Below are 16500 nucleotides of genomic sequence, written 5' to 3' on the forward strand. Positions count from 1 at the left end.
AACCCTTCTTTTTAAAAGGGACTGCCTGCCGGGCACCGGTGACTCACGACTGTAATCCTAGCTACTCAGGAAGCTGAGATCTGAGGATCCCAGTTCAAAGCCAGCCTGGGCAGGGAAGTCTGTGAGACTCTTATCTCCAATTAACCACCAGAAAACCAGAAGTGGCTCTGTGGCTCAAGTGGTAGAGTGCTAGTCTTGAGCTGAAGAGCTGAGGGACAGCGCCAGGCCGAGTTCAAGCCCCACAACTGACCCAAAAAAAAGAAAAAGAAAAAAAAATGGAACTGCCTGCCAGGCACTGGTGACTCATGCCTGTAATCCTAGCTACTCAGGAGGCTGAGATCTGAGGATTGGGGTTGGAATCTAGCCAAGGCAGGAAAGCCCATAAGACTCTTACCATTAAACCAGCAAAAAAGCTGGAAGTGATAAAGCTCGAGTGATAAAGCATTAGCTTTAATCAAAAGATTAAGGACATCTTCCAAGCTCTGGGTTCAAGCCCTGGGACTAGCAGACACACAAAAAAGGGACTGTCAAAACTTGTTTTGCTGACTGTAGTTGAGACAGAGTAGGAATTGGCATTTTGCAAACTCAGAATTAGCATAAAGCTGGAAGGGAAAGTTGTGGTCAGTGTTTGGAAATAATGGTGTTCATTTGCTTGTCAGTTCAAATAGGGTATCAGTTGGTTTTCCCTAAGCAAGAGATAGTTTCTGTATACATGACTATGGCAAGTTAGTCTCAGGCTGTACTCTTTGGTCATAGCTGCAACTTTCTAGTTTAAACACAGGTTAAAAACTGAGTTCTGGCTGGGAAGGTGGCTCAGTGGTAGAATGCTTGCCTTGCCATGCGTGAGGCCCTGGGTTCGATTCCTCAGCACTACATCAGCAGAAAAAGCCAGAAGTAGTGCTGTGGCTCAAGTGGTAGTGTTAGCCTTGAGCTGAAGAACTGAGGGACAGCGCCCAGGCCCGAGTTCAAGTCTGATGACTAAAAAAAAAAACTCTCACAAAAAACAGTCCTTTGATTTGATCTACATAATATATTTTCCTTTCTTTCCCAAATCTTAATAGCACTTTTTGAAGAACTTCAGAGCTTGGATATTTTCTTGGCTGAACTCTACAAGTAAGTGCCTCATAACTAAAATTTTCTTTAAAAAAAAAATCTACCTTTTTGGGAATAAGTTATGTAAATAAGATATGTTCTGTCTGGAAATTTTCACTGGATTTTTCTCTTGTCTCTAGGCACCTTGACAGCAGTAGCAATGAACGCCCAGATATTAGTTCCATCCAGAGACGAATTAAGGTAACCCAAACAGGGTTTGGGAGGAAAGTTGGAAAATCAATTGTTTAAATTATTCTCATATTTCTATTTTTTTTTTTCCAGTTCCTAGGCTCAAACTCTGGGCCTGGGCACTATCTCTGAACTTTTATGTACTTTTGAGCCATAGCTCCACTTCTGCCCCCCCCCCCCCAGTTTCATGGAGATAAGAATCTCATAGACTTTCCTTCTTCAGGCTGGCTTCCAACCTTGATCCTCAAATATCAGCCACCCGAGGAGCTAGAATTACATCAGCTTCTGGCCATATTTCCAGTTTTTACGCAGAGACTGGCATATAGCTGGTAAACAAATATTTGTGGAATCAGTTGAAAAATCAATCTTGCTTTTTCTTTTTTTAGAAAGTAACTCATGACATGGACATGTGCTATGGGATGATGGGAAGCCTGTTTCGTAGTGGCTCCCGGCAGACACTCTTTGCCAGTCAAGTGATGCGTTATGCTGATCTCTATGCTGCATCGTTCATCAACTTGCTGTATTACCCATTCAGCTACCTCTTCAGAGCTGCCCATGTCTTGGTGAGTCAAGTTACTTTGATAATTAAAATGCCCTTTTGCATCAGGATCTAGTTACTTTGATAATTAAAATGCCCTTTTGCATCAGGATCTACAACCAGCTTTGTAGAATGGCACAAGAAATGATTTGAAAATTCTGTCTTATGTTGTACAAAGTATACTTGACAGGTAATACAAGAAAATATGGCCGAAAAATGGGCATTTGTGAACTATAACTTTATTCCCTGAAGTTACACTGAGTGATGAAGACTATTCTCTATTGTTAATACTATTCTGATACCAATATTTCAGAATGAGTTTTTTGGCTGCAAAGTAGAAAATAAGAATCTTTTCTATCCAGTTTTAGGCAATAGTAAATAATCCAGCCACCACTGGGGGGGTAAAGCCAGGCAGCTTTGGGTAGTTCTGTCAAGGTATATCCAAATGACTTGCCTCTGGTCCACTGTAGATACATGTATAACACCTGAGAGGGATTAGGATTTGGGAAGTACCTATTCACTCTGCCTCTAATCACAAAGCCTCTGGCTTTGTTCTAGATGCCTCATGAGTCAACAGTGGAGCACACACATGTGGATATCAATGAGATGGAGTCCCCCCTTGCCACTCGAAACCGTACATCAGTGGATTTCAAAGATACCGACTATAAGCGGCACCAGTTGACAAGGTCAATTAGTGAGATTAAGCCCCCCAACCTCTTCCCACTGGCTCCCCAGGAAATTACACACTGCCATGATGAAGATGATGATGAAGAAGAGGAGGAGGAAGAATAAGGAGGAAAACAAAACCCTGAACACCCCTTGAACAAGTTCTGGCAGGACTCATAGGAACAAAGGATATCTTTGTTTGGGTTCTGCTGGGGAGGGTGGGGGAGTCCATGAAAGGTATGTCTGGAAAGTTTCTGAAGACTTAAAAATATTCTAATCATAGAGCAATATTTGTTTTAGTTCTGTGTATCTGTATTCTTGGCAGATGGTTTGAAATTGTAACATAGTCTGTATTGGAAGGAAGGGTAAAGTCAGGCTGAACTGCATGCAGTTGGCTCCATAGTGGCTTGTGACACTGTTTCCTTGTCTTTTTTCATCTTCAGTATGTCATAGTGTATCTGTATATACACTAAGGGTGGTGAGAGTTTTACAGTGGAACAAAAAGGATGGTGGGAAGAGGTGATCCAAAAATATTGTGTGTTACAAATTGTGCTACTCCCAAATCCAGCCTTTTCAGTGCATTATACAGTATTGTGTATCAGTGGAGAAATATATTGTTTTCATTATCAAGTGTACTTTCTGTCAAGGTCAAGATTACTTTCATAAGCCTTTGAGTGTACTGGAGCAAGGCTGCTGCTCTGTCGGTGCCTTTGCAGAACTACTCTCTGCTCTAGGGCCATTCTGGAATGGAATGGACTATAGGAATTCTATTTTGAGGCAAAAGACCTTGTTTTTTATGCATTTTTTAAGTTAATATAAATGCCTGTTATCTAAGTCTTTTTCCTCTGTCCTAAGTCTATAAAGGAATGTAGCTGGAAGAGAACAATGGAGGAAGCCTCGACAAAAGAAAAGGAGCAGCCTCCTCCGGACATCTAATTCCTTCGTAGGGGCTGTCATTACAGTTCTTACTTCTTTGTCCTTTAGGGTTGATTGCTTTTGTTTTAAAGTTGAACATTAGAGGATAAGAAGAAAGCTTTATAAGCCACAAGTTTATACTAAATCAAAAGGCACAGTCAGCGAAAAAAAGGTCACTTTTGAATCCCATCGTGAAATTACTTATTGCTTTGGACAAGAATGAACTATTATTGTACACATTAAGGCAATATAACTGCCTTACCAGTATAGGAAAGTTACTCTAACATTTTAAGCAGCGATATAGATTCTTACTTTAATCTTCAAATATGTTCTTCCATTCCTATTGTCATTGGTTAGTAGGAGAGGGTAGAGCAGCTTCTCTAGAATTCAATAAAAATGTAATATTTCTAATACTGACTTTCACCCCATATAATAGCCATTGGTCTTCAAGTGGGTTGAAATTTGGCTTAGTAACCACAGTTTGACATTGTTTTCTGAAGAGAATTACACATTTTCCAAAATGCTGAACATCTCCAGAACTGTTTTGGTTTAAATGAAATATTCAAGAATTTATATAATCTGATTGTAGATAAATGGCTCCATGGGCCTTAGAATTTTTTTACAGGTTTGTTTTTAGTATATGGTTATGAGGTGAGGCTTTTTTGAAAAATCATTTTATAGACAGGGAACATAGCCCAGTAACTTAGCCAAGGACACACTGTCTCGTGACTTGAGTATATGTGGCTTTTAGCTAATGTCCTGATGAGGAACGTACATCCCGACAAGTCTCTATGGGGAATATATGCTCCAGAAAAGTCAGGTTATTAATGCTGTTGCAAATACCAGTTAGATATAATTCCTATTTTAAAATTTCACAAAATATTTACAGTCACCTCAGCTCCTACTTCTCATCAGATAATGTTGCTCAGTATGACACAGTCTTAAGTTTCTTCAAGCCCAAATGATCTCTTACATGGCTTATTACAGCTACAGAACTACCTTATTATTAATAGTACGTGTACATATTTTTCCTTTTAGAGCAAAGACTGACATCATGTTTTATTCTCCGCACTTTTTGTATTGCTCCTGAGAGTTTACCAGATAACTGTGTTTTAGAGACTGAGAGATTAAAAAGCACATAATTGGAAGGCAGCTATGCCCACCACTATACCAACAATGCCACACACATAGCACACAATTGGAATAAGAATTCCACTACTTGTCAAAGCTTTCATGGACACCACCAAGTATATTATTAAAGATCTAGGGTTCCATAAGAAGCATTAGACCCAGAGCAGTGTGGTGCTCCTCCTGTCAAAATATGTCCAAGAGCAAGCAACTGAGAGTGGCTGCATTTGGGCTTTTTTTTTTTTTTTTTTTTTTGGGTCCGGTCATGGGGCCTGAACTCTGGGCCTGGGCGCTGTCCCTCAGCTCTTCAGCTCAAGGCTAGCACTCTACCACTTGAGCCACAGCGCCACTTCCGGCTTTTTCTTTTTGCTTATGTGGTGCTGAGGAATCGAACCCAGGGCCTCTGGCATGCAAGGCATGCGCTCTACCACTGAGCCACCTTCCCAGCCTGTGCATTTGGGCTTTTTAAAAGGTAAATTGTGAATTTCCTCTCTGTTTCCAGTAGTTAAAAAAATTGAACTTAAAACATATACTTCCCATTTTTTTTAACGTGAAGAATTTTAGACCACAAAAAGACATGTCTTCAGAGAACACTTTTTTGGGTATTAAAGCACAATTCATTTACATACCTCACAAAATGCCAGTCACCTCCTTCTTGAGTGATGGACCAAACAAGCCGGAGAGCATGTACTGACTAATAGGGACTCTGGTGCACCAAAAAGAGGCATAGCTGACCTACCCAGGCCCTGCTGTGGGTTCCCACTATAAGAATAGTTGCCCATTACACTTACTGCAGCAGAAATACTCAGCTAAAGCTTTGATTGTGTATTTCTGAAATTAAAAAAAATTTTTTTTTTTTGGTCAGGGGCTTGAACTCAGGGCCTGGGCGCTGCCCCTCAGCTCTTCAGCTGAAGGCAAGCCTCCACCAGTTGAGCCACAGTGCCACCTCCTTTTTTCTGAAAAAAATTTTAGCTTTAGAACTGTTATGGCTGGGTGCCAGTGGCTCACGCCTGTAATCCTAGCTGCTCAGGAGGCTGAGATCTAAGGATTGTGGTTCAAAGTCAGTCGGGCAGGAAAGTCCATGATACTCTTACCTCCAGTTAACCACCAAAAAACCAGAAGTGGTACAGCATTTGCCTTCAGCTGAAGAGCTCAGGGACAGCTCCCAGACAGAGTTCAAGCCCCATGACCAGCAAAAACAAAACAAAACAAAACTGTTCTGCATTAGACCTAAGATTTGCTTCTACCGTATCTATAACTCTGCTGAGATCTAAAATAATTAAGTCCTTCAAGCTACCCTAAGATGCTTTTAGAAATTTTTTTAAAGAGAATAACAGTAATACCGTAAGAGCTGCAAATGCTCATGAGCTACAAATGCTCATGTCTTTAAGAAAACACTTATAAAAATCACATGCAGTTACATGTCAGATTTAAAAATACTTTGTCCATGATTAGATATCTTAAATCAGATGTATTTAAGAAATATTTTGTCAACAACTTAAAAGCCCTCAAGTTTTTCCAAGGCTGCCTGGGCATTTTTAAATACTCTGCTTACTCACTAGAGACAAACAACTGCATATTTAAGTCTGTATTAGGCTAGGAACTTTGTCCACATTCCATGTTATGGAAACTATTTAACCTCTCTTTGATGGTGGGAAAAATGGTTACTATGATCCAGCTCTTGCCCTACCATTAACAGTCTAATTCCTCACTTGTTTTAATAGTTAGGGGGTCAATACTTAAATGTTTCTCATGACATTCTTTTTCAGTGACTGGGATATCCAGATTCTCTTTAAAGTTCTTTTTTTCTCAGATGGAATGATTTCAAGTGATATACAACTTTGGGAAATCTACCACGGAGCTACCTGAATAACCTTGAAGATAAAAGAAAAACAGGCATTGTGGAGGAGCAGAGATGATGTACACAAACACACAGCAAGAAAGCAGAGCCCAGCAACCTCAGAAGCCTACACCGCCCATCCGTACACCACTAACCACAAGAAGGCAGAGCCAGGAAACCTCAGAAACCTATACCGCCCAGCCATATACCACTAACCTCGAGAAAGCAGAGCAAGGCAACCTCAGAAACCTTCAACGCCTGTCTGTACACTTCCACTAACTGTGAGAAAGCAGAGCCAGGCAACCTCTGAAACCTACACTGCCTGGGCCATACACCTCCACTAACCGCAAAGCAGCATTTCATACTGCTCTCTCACTGTGGAGTGCATAGCAATATCAGGAAATAAGTATCTAAAAGAGAATTACAAAACGAATAAAACAGCTTTTCTATTCTCAACCATTATTCCCTGTCCTCAGACACAAGGGCTACAACAGTCTGACAAAGGTATCCTACAAAGGTATGTAATTTCAAAAATAAAATACAACCATCAGCCTCATTAACAACACTTCAGTCAACAATGATGACAAATATAACAGTCATCTCATAAGATTATATCATTTGATGATATAATCACTTCAGTTTATGTAAGTACATCTCTGGTGCAATCACCCACAAAAGATGCAAAACATGACTATATAGTTTAAATTCCTCTGTAGAGCTTTAGTGCAAAAAAAATTCCTGATTGAACATAGAACATTTAATCTCAAACTTGCTGATATAGATACTACAGGTCCAAGTAATCTGTTTTTCTCTCCACCCCTCTCCCCCTCCCCCAATCCTGGGGCTTGAACTCCAGGCCTGGGACTATCCCTGAGCTTTTGTGCTCAAGGCCAGCACTCTACTACTTGCACCACAGTGCCACTTCCAACTTTTTTCTGAGTAGTTTATTAGAGATGAATCTCATGGACTTTTCTGCCCAGGCTAGTTTCAAACTGTGATCCTCAGATCTCAGCCTCCTGAGTACGCAGGATTATAGATGTGAGCCACTAGCGCCTGGTTCTGTTTCCTTTTTTTTTTTTTTTTTTTTTTGGTTGGTCATGGGGCTTGAACTCTCGGCCTGGGGACTGTCCCTCAGCTCTTCGGCTCAAGGCAGGAGCTCTACCACTTGGGCCACAGCTCCACTTCCGGCTCTTTCTGCTTATGTGGTGCTGAGGAATTGAACCTAGGGCCTCATGCATGCAAGGCAAGCACTCTACCACTGAGCCACCTTCCCAGCCCTCTGTTTCCCTTTTCAAAACAACTTGACAACAGTTTTGAGTCTGGCCCCTTTTATGTTTCTTCACGTAAAGTAAGTTGCTCTTGGCTCCATTTTATTACTAGAATAAGAGTGAATGAGTAAGACTGCTCTGGGTAGAAATACGTTCTCAAAATTCTCTGCTCTTCCATTCAGCTCTTCCCAAAGAGCTACAGATGAGGCTGAAAGTGTCTGGGATGAGGTATGCCTTCCCTTCCAGAGTAAACATTCTTCCCATGGAAAACATTTAGCAGTGGTCCTTTGAGGTATTTGGAAAGAGAATTTGCTAAGTAAACCTTCCCAACATTGAAAAATGTTTATTAAATGTTCAGTCTTTTTTGGGAGGGTCTCAACAGCATTAGTCTTTGACTTGTGAGTGTAGAAATTTAAGTTACTTCATTTTTGGCTCAGTCAGTGGTGTAACAGAACTGTAGGCTAGTATTGGCCTCCTGTTTGAACAAATGACAATCACTGTCACCCCAGCAGGAAAGCACTCCAACAAAGGAGTGGCAGCTCATTCCCCTTAGAGACTGGCTTTACATTCACTGAGGAGATAGCATGTCACTGAGCTACATTGACAAGGACTGATTAGCCATCCCTATAAGGTCCTGGGACTTTGGAAAAAGTACACAGTGACTATAGGCATCGGACTCTTGGGAGGAAAACAATGAATCATAAAACGAGTTTATTAGCTATTTAATATAGTTTGACTTTTTACCTTTAGGAATCAATGTCCTTACTAAATTTACCTTAAACAAAAATAGGTTTCCAGGTCTGGGTGCCAGTGGCTCTAACGTGTAATTCTAGCTACTAAGAAGGCTGGATATTGTGGTTCAAAGCCATCCTGGGCAGGGAAGTCCGTACGACTCTCATATCCAGTTAACCACCAAAAAGTTAGAAGTGGGGCTGTAGCTTAAGTGGTAGAGTGCCAGCCTTAAGCAAAAAAGTCAAGGGACAGCACTCAGCCCAAGGCAAAGCCCCAGTATGCTGATACACACACAACACAAATTTCCAGGAACCAACTCCAAGCTATGGAAAGCCATTCAGTCACTTTTCCTACCAGACCCGATCAGTACGTTTCCTCAGAAGCACTGAGACTGAGGATCACAAATGTGGAGAGAAAGCCCAGAGTACATTACAATAGGATGTACAATGGTAATGAATTAACGTGTACTCCAAGGACTTGGAGGGCTCAGACAAATCACATGAAGAAAAGTTGCCTCTATCTTCTGTGCATATTTTCAGAGTTGAGCTTATGACTCATCTAAACAAGAGTGTAGCAGGAAAGCCTGACAGTGCTTAATTAGGAATATATGTGCTGCAACCACTTCCTTCTACCCTGCTGCTGTTTTGTGCCTGCTCTTTGGGAATGCGAGCAGACTAAAATGACACCACTTGACTGGATATAGATGCACCTCACACTACTTTCAAGAAATGGGGTAGGGGCTGGGAAGGTGGCTCAGTGGTAGAGCGCTTGCCTTGTATGCATGAGGCCCTGCGTTCAATTCCTCAGCACCACATAAGCAGAAAAAGCTGGAAGTGGCACTGTGCTCAAGTGGTAGAGTGCGAGCCTTGAACTGAGAAACAGCCCCTAGGCACAGAGTTCAGGCCCCACAACTGACAAAAGAAAAGAAATGGGGTAGTGACTAGTGAAGTGGGGGGGGGGGTAGAGATCAGGTAGTATCTCAAAAGGTAATGTCATCAATCGTTCTTGAAGTATCCTATCCATGAGCAAGTGTGAGTAAAACACTAAACACCCTGGTCAAATAAATTGAGTTGGGACTAAAAAGAGATTGGTCAAGCTCAATTCTCAGAACATGGGCCTCTTTGAAATTGTAAAGTTAACAGAAAAGGGGGTTAGACTCCAGAAAAATACAGTTTAGAATGTATCACTGGCCCTAAAATGACAAAACACCTGAGTGTGAAGGGTGTGAACTTCAAGTGGTGATGGTACCCTGAGTTACTGAGGTGTAAGGGCACCGATCAAATCCCAAAGAACATCTTGATCTGCTTCCTGTAAGTGCCAGGTTCATGTGACCCAACAGTGCCTGCTCTCTTCTTCCAAGCTTGGCCCAGCAGAGCATGTGAACAGCCATGTTCATCTTCAGGAGCCAACTGAGAGGCCTGTGCGAATCCTTTGCCCTTGCCTGGGAAAGGAAGACCCAATCTGGCTATTTGCCCAGCTGAAATGTATGCTAGGGGGAAGAATAGCTGATGTCTAGGCATTGGATACTGGGATAGTGGTGAGTGTCCTTTTCTAGCAATGGAGACAGACTTCACTCTGCTGAGGACACCTCCCAGAATCAGCTGTACCAGGCTTTAACTTGGAGGCACTGAACTTGCACCCACCTCTTTGACAACAGAAGTTATCAAAGTTACTGCAGTGTCTTTCCAGAGAAGTGCCCGGATGTGTTAACATGCCAAGGTGCAGGCCTGACTTTCCCACCCGTAAAGCCATGCAGTCGAGCTGGGGACCGAGGCTGGGACAAGACAGTACTGGACAAGACAGTATGGTGGGTGTTGCATAAATGAAAGGGGAAACAGGCAACATACATCTAGAAGGGTGAACAGAAAATCATTTATCTAAATAGAATAGAAATAAAAACCCTTTTAAAACAATCACAAGGTTTACAAATAAATTGATACAAAATAAATATAGATTGTAAATCTACAACATCATTTGGATTATAAAATGCATTCATTATGACATGAAACCTATACACTTGATTCGTGCTTATTTAGCTTTATACACCTCTGAATATTCAGAAAATGTTACTGCTCAACTGCATGAAATGTACAACATGATACAGTGAGTGAGGAGAGGCCAAGGATGATGAAAATCAAACACAAAGCAAGGACTTGAGGACCAAGGCAATGTTGGCACTGGACTTTACCACCAATAAAAGGCATATTAAGAGCCCAGATGGGCAGGCAGCTTCCATAGTCCAGAGAGATTTTGCAACCCACAGTCAGAAGTAGAGGTCATACTGTGGGGTGGCCACTGGCTTGGGAGGAGGGTGAGGAGGAAGGCTGTGGTCTCACAGTTCTACTGTACCATTGCATAGGGAGAGAGATCCAGTCAAGAAACCTTGGCAATACTTCATGGAAGGTTTTGGTAGGACTACCACAAGGTAGGAGACCTGCCTCTACCTTCCTCCCAAATGTTGGCCATCAGGAATAGGTAGGGGCAATAAGACCATCCGGGGATGCTTGGGCCAGGATGAAAGCAGCAATATGTTGGGGGTGGGGGAAGGATAAAAACTGCCCTCTTACCCAACAAGGGACAGTAGAACCCTAGGCTCCATGGATGAAGGGCTTCAAAACAGATCTTGTCTTAGGTTAACAGATGATGTACTAACAATAGAGACTATGTACATAATAAATAATATAAAATAAAGCATATACATCTGTGGATTAAAAGGACTGCAAAAACAAAGTCAATGGATTGAAGATTCCACCTTCACAGTAGACCAGCTGTGGGGAGTAAGGACCAGCTAGACAAGCTCTAGGGGGTGAGAACCTAGGCCTCTTTCTCATTCCCTCTGGGGGCTTGGGACACCAGCTGCTTATACTCAAGAAATCTTAAGTCTCCAACCAAAGGGACAATCCTCCAAGCCCCTTGGGTCTCTTCAGGATGAAGCTGAAGGAATCTGCACACCCTCCCCAAACAAACCCATGTGGGTCAGGTATGAGAACAGGGTCCCCTTCTAAGTGAGGCAAGACAGTACTCTGTCATCCTCATCTGAACATGGTCCCAATGGATATTTTATCCTGGAAAATTGTGAATCTTAGCTATGTATGGGGTCTGTGTAAATACAAACCTTCACAGGGCTGGAGGGGTGGCTGGAAGAGTGCTAGCCTGGCATGTGCTAGCATGGGGGTCAATCCACAGTACTGGGGGGGGGAGAGGGTGTTGTTTTGCTTCACATACAACCTGAGCCCCCTCTAGAACCTTCATTTCTATGTTGCTCAAAGTACTACCTGGTATTTCCCATCAAAACATTAAAAAACTCTAGTTGAGATGGTGGCTCTGGCACACGGGAAGGTTAACTTGAGCGAAGCCAATCAAGGTCTGAGAAGCAAAGATCCCCAACCAGAGGCAGCAGGAGGGTGGAGGCTCCTGCTCTGCAGGTGCTGTGACCGGCCAGCTGACCAGGACTGGAATGTGAATGTTCAGAGAGAAAAGGAAGAGTCAGAAGACTAGCAATTAGGTATTGGCTGCAGATAGCACGCATCCTGGAGAAGGCAGGCCCACCTGTGGGGACCATTCTACCAGCAGGCGTGGCCTTGACATGACTCATCCCTCAAATGGGAGTAAATGAACTTCAGCCTAGACGTCTCTGAACTCATCAGCCACTCAAATGTGAAAGAAATCAATGGACCTGAGGTATTAAAAACCCACTGATTAAGTTGCTTATTGATAGATCTGTATCAGAAAAGTTTCTGAATCCTCCAAGTCATTTTCATATTCAGCTCTCTAAATTCCTAATTCTGGCTTATCCTACAGCAGATCCAGTTACCATTACTGGACAGAAGCACCACTAATACACAGCTCAGAAGAAGCAAATGTGGCCCAGGAAGGGAGCGTGGCCCACGAGCCTGTTTCCTTAAGAAGGGAGTACCAGAAGTGCCAGATTTGCTACATTTTCTCATCCCTTCACAAGAAAATCCTGGCTGGAATAAGCCAGCAGAGCATGGGTTACACAGAGCACTATGCAAGCCCAGCCCTCCTAGCCTGGGGACAAGGTAAGCATTTTCCTGCACCAGTCCAGAAGATTCATCTGCCTGGCCTCACTCCTGGGGAGACGTTAGTCCCTGGATCCAGGAATGGAGAAAATGGCACAGATCCTTGCAGCCTTCAGAAGGTCATGGGGCTCAGTCGCCAGCGCCTACCTACGTCTGCTCTTCAACCTGAAGAGCTTGAGGGAAGAAGTTCATGGTCCCTGCTTTGCTCAAACTATGTTCCACTTCCTAGGAGAAATGAATTTGTGTTGGTATCTGCCACTGTCTCCCAAGACTTGGAAATGCTGGTTCTTTAGTTGTATAGAGCCAGGGATAGCAAGGTAAATCTATTCACAGTTAGTGTTCCATCAGTGTGAAGTTCTGCACGAGTTCCTTGAAATAACACAAGAAAGTGGTGTGATGCCCAGCTCCTTCCGCTTGGGGAAGCTCACCATGCCCATAGGGCACTGAATGCTTACTGGGAGTGAGGGGGGAGGGAGAACAGAATGATATGGGGCATCCTTTCAAGTTCAAATCACTTATGAGTTAATTAGCAGCCCATATCCATGTATAAATATCATCAGGGATCTGTTTTCATAAGAGCTGAAATAGATGGTTTGGGACTTGCCTATGAATACAGAACAATGGAAAGATCCTCTGAGGCAGTAAGAAAAAGGCTCCTTCATTTATAAAGAGAAGCCAAAGTGTCCTGGGAATGTGTGTCTGGATACTAGGAATGCCAGAGTGGCTGCTCCCACCCCACAGAGCCAGAGCTGGCAGCAGTGGCCCAAGGGAAGTCTTCCAGGAGTATCCGGGTCTCCTGGGCCTGATCCTGGCCAACCCAGCCCCCCTCAGCCCCTTAAATGCAACCCAGGAGAAGACAATCTGGCCAGAGCTGCTGGGGGCGGGGTAGTTAACTGCATACAGAGACTTCAACTACTTGCAGTCTTGGCTCTGCCAATGGGTTTCACCACTATGAAGGGCATCGGCTTTCCTAGCCAATGCCATTCTCCTCCTCCAGTGGTCTGAGGGGTCCACTGGCCGAGGGCCAGTGTGGCCTAGGAGAGGAACCTGATGGCTCCAGTGCAAATGTTAAAGGAGGGTCTGGAGCTGTCCCCTGAGCAAGTGTCATTACAGCCAAATGTTTGCCTTCATTCCTTCAGGGCCTGCACAGAAACTATGCTGGAGTCCCTATTATAATACAGTGTGAAGAATCAAAAGGTGAAATGAACATAAACTTGGCAGGCTTAAATAATCTTCATCCTTTGGGAGCCCCATTGCAAAGCCACCCTGCCAGCTCCTTTATAAGAGAACATTTGGCAAGAAGCTACCACCCTATGCAGGGACACTAAGGAGTTCTGATGTCAGAGAGGCAGCAGCTGAGGCACGGCACAGACCAGCCTCCCACCTCTCTTGAGTCTGTGAAGGAAGAGTGGAGTTCTGAGAAAGAACAGCAACACACGACCTCTTCCAATGATTCTTCTTAGCAGCACAAGGCACCAAGACAGCTGTGCATGGAGAATAGCCCTGGCTGGGCCCGAGTGGCTGACAGTCCCAAGGCCAGAGAAGCTCAGCTCAGCTCAGCCACTTGGCTCTCAGACCCCAGGGAAAGCAAATAATGCTGGGCCAGGGTGGCAGCTTGGAGGAGAGACCAGTGCCCCAGCCAGGCTTATCATCAAGGGGCTCATGTCCACTAGATGCCGCTTAGAGAACACACTCTCACTTGAATAAAAGTTGTGTAAAGGGGATATGGGATAGGGTCCCACTAGAGTCATGCCATATGGTACCAGCTCTGTCCCAAGGCAGCAGCCGCCCACCCAGCCTCTTTAGAAGGGATGTCCTGTGACTTACCACCAAGGGAGATGAGTTTCTCTGCACTGAGGGGCATGGTCCCCTTTTTAGGGACACAATCCAGGGCACAAAGTTAATGTATGTGACACCAGATCCATCAAACTAAGGACTGGGGTATAGACCAGAGGTGTGCAAGGCCCTGGGTTCCATCCCCTGTACCTTCCTTCCCCCACAGTATCCAGATTAACCAAACTGCTCACCAGGAGGCCAGCCCAGCATGTGGGCCTATGAAGCTGCAGGCAAACGCAGGAATGTTCTCTTTTCGGCCAGTGACTGGCTACAGTGGGCAGAGATAATCCTTAGCCAACACTGTGGTCAGAAGGAATTCATTTCAGTGTATGACTCTATCCCTTGGCTCGCATTTAAAACACGAATCAACTAATTAAGAATTCAGTCACTCAAGAATACCTGTGGATAGGAATTTCACTACACAGGGTGAATCTGGTATTAAAGTAAGACAAGAAGACGCACAGAAAATGGCCACAGCACACATTTGGTTTCTCCCTGGCAGCCTCTGGCATCAGTCATATCCGAGGCAGGAGGACCAGGGGGCATCGCCCTGCTGGGCTCTGCTACTCAGGGACAGAGGGGAAGAGAGATAGTTGGCTCCCTGGAAGGCAGGGACTGGCAGTCCCAAAGTTCCCTCCTTTAAAAACATAGATCTAGAAATGCCCTCTCAGCCCAGAGGACAGAGCCCACCTCCTGTTCTGATAAATACACATACCCAGTGGGGAAAGGGGGAGGGGGCGGGTGGCCTCCATACCCCGTGTTTACCAAGGAGCCCTGTGGAAAGTTTCCATTTGGCATCTGTGTAGCAGCATCTTGGGTTAGCAAGAGCAAGGGTGGGCGGTGGGGACCAGCACCTGTGCTCCGGGCTTGGGGGGGAGGAGGGCTGACTGAGCTGACACCCCAGGCTGGAGGAATGCCAGGATGAAGTCAACTTGCTTCTTGCCAATGATAAACCATGGGTTTCAAATTCATTAACATTCATTTGGGTGATCGAAATTCCTTAGGGTGGGAGCAAAAAAAAAAAATCACATTCCCAAGCAAATGTTAAACTTTCCTAGGGGAAAAGGGAATGGTTAAACATTAAATTCTCAGAACAACACTGAACGCAGACCTGAGACCGCAGGTCCCTCTTGCAGCCTACACCCCACACTGACGACAGACTTGGCGGGTTCTGAAGTGACATGGTTTTCTTCATTCATCCATCAAGTTCCACAGCGACACCCACTGGGGCCCAGCAGAAGGCTGTCCCTTCCGGGGAGGGCCAAGGAAGGCCACTGGAGGGGACAAGTCCATCCTGTTAGGGTCATATCATAGGGTCACAGCAGAGTTCAACCAGAACAACCTGAAACTCTGCAAAAAAGACACTTTTAAAAAACACGATCTCTTGAAAAAATAAATCGCCACAATTTTCACCTTCATGCAAATCGAGGGAGGAGAGTAATGATAAAAGGTACAGCTGAAAAAATAAACATGATTCTATTTGGGCAGAAGAAGTTTGTCTCCAGACTCTTGAATGCCATGACCGAACCATCGGTGTCACACTTCTAGTTTCCATCCCTCCCTGTGCTGTCCTCCGCCGAGGCCTCCAGGAAGGGAGCAAAGTCTTTGGTCTCAGAATGGTGCCGGACGCAGCATGGCAGACAAGTTCGCACGGATGGAAGTTGTGGTGGGGCAGAGGCCGGGCCTCCACGGGGGGGAATGGGTGGGGAGGGCCCTCAGGGCACCCCTAGATGGCACCCTCATTGTGCAGGCTGTGGTTGGGCTTGCTGTGAGTCACACAGTTCTGTTCATTGAGCAAGTTGGCTGTCTCATCTGGCAACCCGTCATGCAGCTCCGTAAGAGTCAATTCAATTTTAGTGTTTTCACTGTCTGAAGACTGAGGAGTTTTGTCCATCCGGGATGCCATCAAGGCATTTTGGTATTGCTGCCTGGAGATCTGAGGCCGGAAGATGACACAGAAAACAAACCAAGATAATGCTTACTTTTAGGCTCTCTCGTCTCTACTCTTACACACGAACCCTCTAAAGGTTAGGTGTGTACGTTTCTCTAGGACACAATCATCCTTGAGTAGAAATGGAGCCAAGTTCAGGTTGATTCTGCCAGACAAGTCGGTTCTTAATGATGTTACCATTTCCAAATTCTGTCTCCCAATGTCAGACTAGGAAATGGAGATGAACTTCCACCTCGCTTATTCTCCAAGAGACATCTTTAATTCAGACTAAGAAAAGATCCCGTCTCTTGGACAGAAGGCAAGAA

The 16500-nt window shown here is 44.4% G+C and overlaps 2 protein-coding genes across 8 annotated transcripts in view; one reads left to right on the top strand and one right to left on the bottom strand.

The window, feature by feature from the left end:
* The window catches only part of Nt5c2 (5'-nucleotidase, cytosolic II), a 148346-nt gene extending 141522 nt beyond the window's left edge, over positions 1-6824 (top strand). For 5 of the 6 annotated variants that reach the window (XM_069994265.1, XM_069994256.1, XM_069994291.1 and 2 more), the window contains 4 exons: positions 1062-1113; positions 1233-1293; positions 1668-1844; positions 2378-3120. In XM_069994265.1, the coding sequence (XP_069850366.1) occupies positions 1062-1113; positions 1233-1293; positions 1668-1844; positions 2378-2611 (524 nt within the window). In that variant the 3' untranslated portion in view covers positions 2612-3120. Of the gene's footprint in view, positions 1-1061; positions 1114-1232; positions 1294-1667; positions 1845-2377; positions 3121-6341 lie in introns of those variants that run through there. The other variant, XM_069994273.1, reaches the window with a different exon arrangement.
* Positions 6825-9186: 2362 nt separating this feature from the next.
* Cnnm2 (cyclin and CBS domain divalent metal cation transport mediator 2) overlaps positions 9187-16500 on the bottom strand; it is a 130737-nt gene continuing 123423 nt past the window's right edge. Inside the window, exon 7 of one of the 2 annotated variants that reach the window (XM_069994242.1) lies at positions 9187-16180. In XM_069994242.1, coding sequence (XP_069850343.1) covers positions 15971-16180 — 210 coding nt within the window. In that variant the 3' untranslated portion in view covers positions 9187-15970. The remainder of the gene's footprint in view (positions 16181-16500) is intronic. The other variant, XM_069994235.1, reaches the window with a different exon arrangement.

Source organism: Dipodomys merriami, unplaced genomic scaffold, assembly GCF_024711535.1.
Source record: "Dipodomys merriami isolate MVZ:Mamm:240054 unplaced genomic scaffold, mDipMer1.0.p SCAF_102, whole genome shotgun sequence".
Classification (NCBI taxonomy): domain Eukaryota; kingdom Metazoa; phylum Chordata; class Mammalia; order Rodentia; family Heteromyidae; genus Dipodomys; species Dipodomys merriami.